Source organism: Triticum dicoccoides, chromosome 6A, assembly GCF_002162155.2.
Source record: "Triticum dicoccoides isolate Atlit2015 ecotype Zavitan chromosome 6A, WEW_v2.0, whole genome shotgun sequence".
Lineage (NCBI taxonomy): Eukaryota > Viridiplantae > Streptophyta > Magnoliopsida > Poales > Poaceae > Triticum > Triticum dicoccoides.
In genome coordinates, this window is record NC_041390.1 from 464269199 (window position 1) to 464273781 (window position 4583).

Consider the following 4583-nt stretch of genomic DNA (forward strand, 5'->3'; position numbering starts at 1 on the left):
GAAGACATTATTTTTAGGAGGACTTAGATAAAAACATTTTTAGCCTTTGGCCCCTTCAAACACTCATATTTTGCCATTGGCCCCCAGCAGAATACGTCTAGCTCCGCCGCTGCTGACCGATTATCTTCAGTGACTTCTCAGTTCTCACACACAGATTACTACTATGCTTCGTATATATACAGTACTATAAAATGTCAAGTACAATCAAACAATGCTTTGTCTAGTATTTAGTTTTATACACCAACAGAACACCTAAAGAAATACCTCATCAATCATGGAAGCACAGTGAAAAAGAAAAGAACATCAGAAACATATGTACAAGTATCAAATTTAGTGTCTGAGGGATCATCCTAGATCCATCCATGAAATGGCCGTTTCTCTAGCTTCCCGGTGTGAACTTCATGCAGATGGGCGGGTTAACCTTAGCAAGAGAAAGCAACGAAGAAGGGAACATCCATATACCATCTCCACAGATAAAACCAGAGGCAACTGCAGGCACCAGCAGCGTGGCCTCCTTTCTCTTCATCTTGTGCCAGCTGAAGACTACCAAGCTCCCTACACACATGTCGACGGCAAAGTTGGCGCCAACTAGGAACGGCACAGCCATCGCCATCGGAAGGGGAACGTACTTCCGGTACTTCTGCGTCGAGAAGTCCCTCAGAAGGTTGACGAGCACAGAAAATGCGAAGCAAGCTGCAGACAGCTCGAGGCAACGCTTTGGCAGTGCAGAGAAGCCCTCGACGCCGAGAATGGCCATGTTCCGGTATATCAGCGCGTACGGGGCCTTCCAGTACCCGTCCGGGTTTCCAATATCAAATGCTTTGTAGAAGAGCAAGAATGTAGACGGCGCGATGATGCAGCCCATGACTGTACCAATGGCCTGCCTGACAAGCAGTGATCTCGGTGATGTCAGTGTCAGATGGCCCGTCTTGTAGTCATGCATCAGATCTGCGGAGACTTGCACTAGCTGCTTCACTATCGCACAACCAACAAGGCCGGCAATGACACCATCATCCTTCCCTCCCCAGGCTGCAAAGATGAAGAGAGCAATCTTGCCATAATTATAGCTCATGCTCATGTCAGTGAGCCCAGCTCCATAGGCATTGGAGAACCCCAGCACGGGAGCAAGCACATAAGCTACAACGACATAGTACCACTTGGCCTGCCGGAACATTGTCGGTATGACAATTATAGCAATGATGCTTAATGAGGCATATCCGGCATACGCTAGCCAGTTTGGAATGTATTCCCTGTTGAAGACCTCATTGCGCTGCAAATCATCAAATGAAACTGTATCCTCGTTTGCCGCTGCAATTCACTCAGCATTAGCTAAAGCTTTGGTGACAAAATGTGGAATTAATTAATTTTGCAGTGCATATTTACCTCTCTTAACATGTTTACGGTTGGATTGTGCATGCAGACTCTTAGCAGTGATGCCTGTGAGTTTGATGAAGTGATAGAGGCCATCCCCCATGATCAGAGCTACACACATGAAGGACTGCACATAAAAACACATTAAAGGTTGTACGAAAGTACAGGGTGTCGTGTAGATTCATTTGAAATTACCAAGTGATTTATCAAGCAAACCTTGTAACCAAACAAGCTTGTCATGCTGCTTTCTGGTACATTTGCCGGGTACCAAATGCCCTTTTGTTTGCTGATGAGTGGCCACATTATTCCCCAAGAAAGTACCGCACCGAAAAGTGTGGATAGGTTTACAAGGTGTGAGCAGATCATCCCCGCGCCGACATATGTGAGACTAAAATCAAAGAAGAACCTGATAGTTGAAAGAGTCAAGAGTTAGGAGAATTAGGCATGAGACAAATTAGCATGAAAACAGAACTATGAGCAATGGGCAACCCATAGGGTATACGTTTGTTTCCAAGCCTTTAGACCAAAAGTAGGGAATTGTAGAAACCCACAACTCTGGCCACCTGTGTAGAACCATTGGAAGAAGCTCCACAGGAGGCTGATCACGAAGCTCCTCACAAATCCACGGACCTGCATTCTGACATGAGAGATGAAGTCAGGCCATGAATTCACCATGTATCGTCAAGACTGATGATTTTTTCAGCATATGTGGGACAAGAGGCTTGTACTTTGCGTTCTTTTCTCCTTGAGGGGTATGGAACCCGTTTATGAGTACAGCAGTTGCAGTCCCGCTTGGATAAGTCAATTTGTAATCTATGACCAAAGCCTGAAATGGGATGCAAATCATCGGAGGAGACACAAAAATATACGGTCATAAATGGTGTTTTACATGTATGTCTTCATCACAGCAACTAAAATTATTGCTTTATCTTACAAAAACATGTATGCCTTCAAACCTGTAGCAGCATATTTTTTGTGCGAGTATATAAGATGATAAATTGAGAAAGGGTGTGTAAGTCTGTCACATTTAACCTACGAGTTTCCTCTTTTCATTCTACAAATTTAGTTCAGTTTACCATTGGTCAATGCTAACGAAAATGTGACATGGAGTACAAAACTAGAGTAGAATGTAAAGCACATGGTACTGTGAACCCGGGGAAAGAAAGTCCTGAATTTGCAGAGACAGAGCTGATGATACGTTGAACGATTTTAGCACACCTTTCTGAGCGGAAGCAAGTTGAGGAGCCCCACGAAGCTAATGGCTAGTAGGAATCCGGCCATCCACCCGAACCCGGGCTCCTTATAGCTCACCGGCGCGTTGCCCGGCGTGCTCACCCCGGCAAGCTCGTACGTCTTCTTGTTCAGAGCCAGCAACGACGACCCGAACCCACCTGCGCGCACAATATTCCCCATGTTGTAGATGCAGCCGTGGACTAATTGAGAAAGACCCGGCGGGATGCTAAACGGAGTGGTGCCGGGAGAAGAGGCGGGGGCGCGCACCGCCGAACCCCATGGTGTAGCAGGCGACGGCGCAGGTCTGGACGACGGTGTTCTCCTGCCGGGTGAAGGGGCGGGAGGGCACGCCGAGGCGCCCAAGCACGTGCGTCCACCCGCGGAGCGCGAGGAACGCGAGCAGCGCGGCGGAGACGTTGAGCGTGGGGATGATGCCCGTGGAGAGCGCGAGCTTGAGGATGATGACGGTGAAGACGAAGCCGATGAGCAGCGCCGCCACCAGGCCCCGCGCCGTTATCTGCTTGCGCCACGGCGGCACGCGCTCCTCGTGCTGCGCGGACGCGGCCGGCACCGGCTCCGGCTCCGGCTCCACGCCGCCGCCGGCCTCGCACCGTTCAATCTCGGTCGCCACGCCCCGCGCGGGAGTGACTTCCATGGAGGCTGTCCGGCGGCTGCACCAGCCTGGCAGAAGGCTCTCACCACAGGCCGGAGAGTAGCAAACACCACTCCAACACCAACGCCGCAATATAGGAACTTCAACGCAAAAAGCTTGTCCTACACTAAGCAACAAAACCACGTCTTAGACCAACGCCGGTCACCTCCAAAAAACAATAACTTCAAAAGACAACTCTTGATTGCCTAAAAGAGTTTGACAGGTGGGTGGCGACCACTCTTGATTGTTTGAAAGAGTTGGCAGGTAGATGTCGAGACTCAGAGAACCCTGAAAAAAGTTATTATTTTGGACTCACCAACGATGACGTACATAGCGTCCCTGTCGAATATCTAGAACCGCGGCGAGCACCAAAGAAATACCAACTAGGACCTCCAAGCCATTTCTCCTAAAGCAATGCTCTCAACAGAGAAATGATGTTGAGGACACCAATCCGAAGGTGTACTTAGACTTTTGCCCAGTGACATCTAACCAAGTTATTTATTTGGATAGGCGGCGGAATAAGCACAAGTACAACATCTCGATCTCTGCAAACCAGAAAAACAGTCCAATAGTAAATGGACTACCACCATGCTCCAAATCACAGATCCAAGGAAGATTTCGACCAGTGATTAGTGCCGAAGAGGAGTGCATTGAGTGAGCTCGTGAGAAACATGTCGTCACTACTATGCACCTACCAGAGACGATCAAGGTCAAGAGGCGAACAAACGAGAGACAGAGCCAACATGAAACCCAGATGGATAGCGAGGCCCAACAACGTCACAAGGCCCGACCCAGCCTAGAGATTAAGCGCTCCAACAATACAAGAAGGTGCGACTGGCATGTGGAGGGGGCAATCAAGAATAGTGTACCGAGAATCAGTCTATCCTTCCCCTACTTTTCTTCCTCCTCAAGTTGTCGCGTCAGCATTTCTTCCCCAATTCCGGCGTGATGCCGCGAACCCTGTATCGATTATGGTGTATAATCGAGTGAGGGTCGTGACATCAGATATCAGAGACATCTCAATCCACAACATCCTTCGAATCAGCCGGGTAAATCCCTGCGTGAGGCCGAATTGGGGGAAAATTTTCCCCGATCCATCAATTCGAGCAACGGGTCGGTAGATTTCGGGGCGCAGGATCTGAGCGGAGGCGTCCAGGGTGATCATGAAGAAGGTGGTGGAGGAGATTGCGCAGACGTGCAAGAAGAGTGAGGTGGCGGCCGCATCCATCCAGTTGCCGCTCACCATAGCCCAGAACCTAGGAGCCCGGATTCCGATAGTGGATTCGACCATGGAGGTACTTCACATCTCCATCGAGGTGGTGGCGGT

At 49.3% G+C, this 4583-nt stretch overlaps 1 protein-coding gene across 1 annotated transcript; it reads right to left on the bottom strand.

The window, feature by feature from the left end:
* Window positions 1–164: 164 nt before the first annotated feature.
* On the bottom strand, window positions 165–3322 carry LOC119317294 (metal-nicotianamine transporter YSL2-like). Its single transcript, XM_037591721.1, has 7 exons — window positions 2872–3322; window positions 2590–2762; window positions 2100–2197; window positions 1874–2008; window positions 1588–1777; window positions 1384–1498; window positions 165–1308 (listed from the first exon to the last, which is right to left on the bottom strand). Exons 1-7 carry the CDS (start codon window positions 3257–3259, stop codon window positions 380–382), a joined length of 2028 nt encoding a protein of 675 aa, XP_037447618.1. The 5' UTR covers window positions 3260–3322; the 3' UTR covers window positions 165–379.
* Window positions 3323–4583: the final 1261 nt, after the last annotated feature.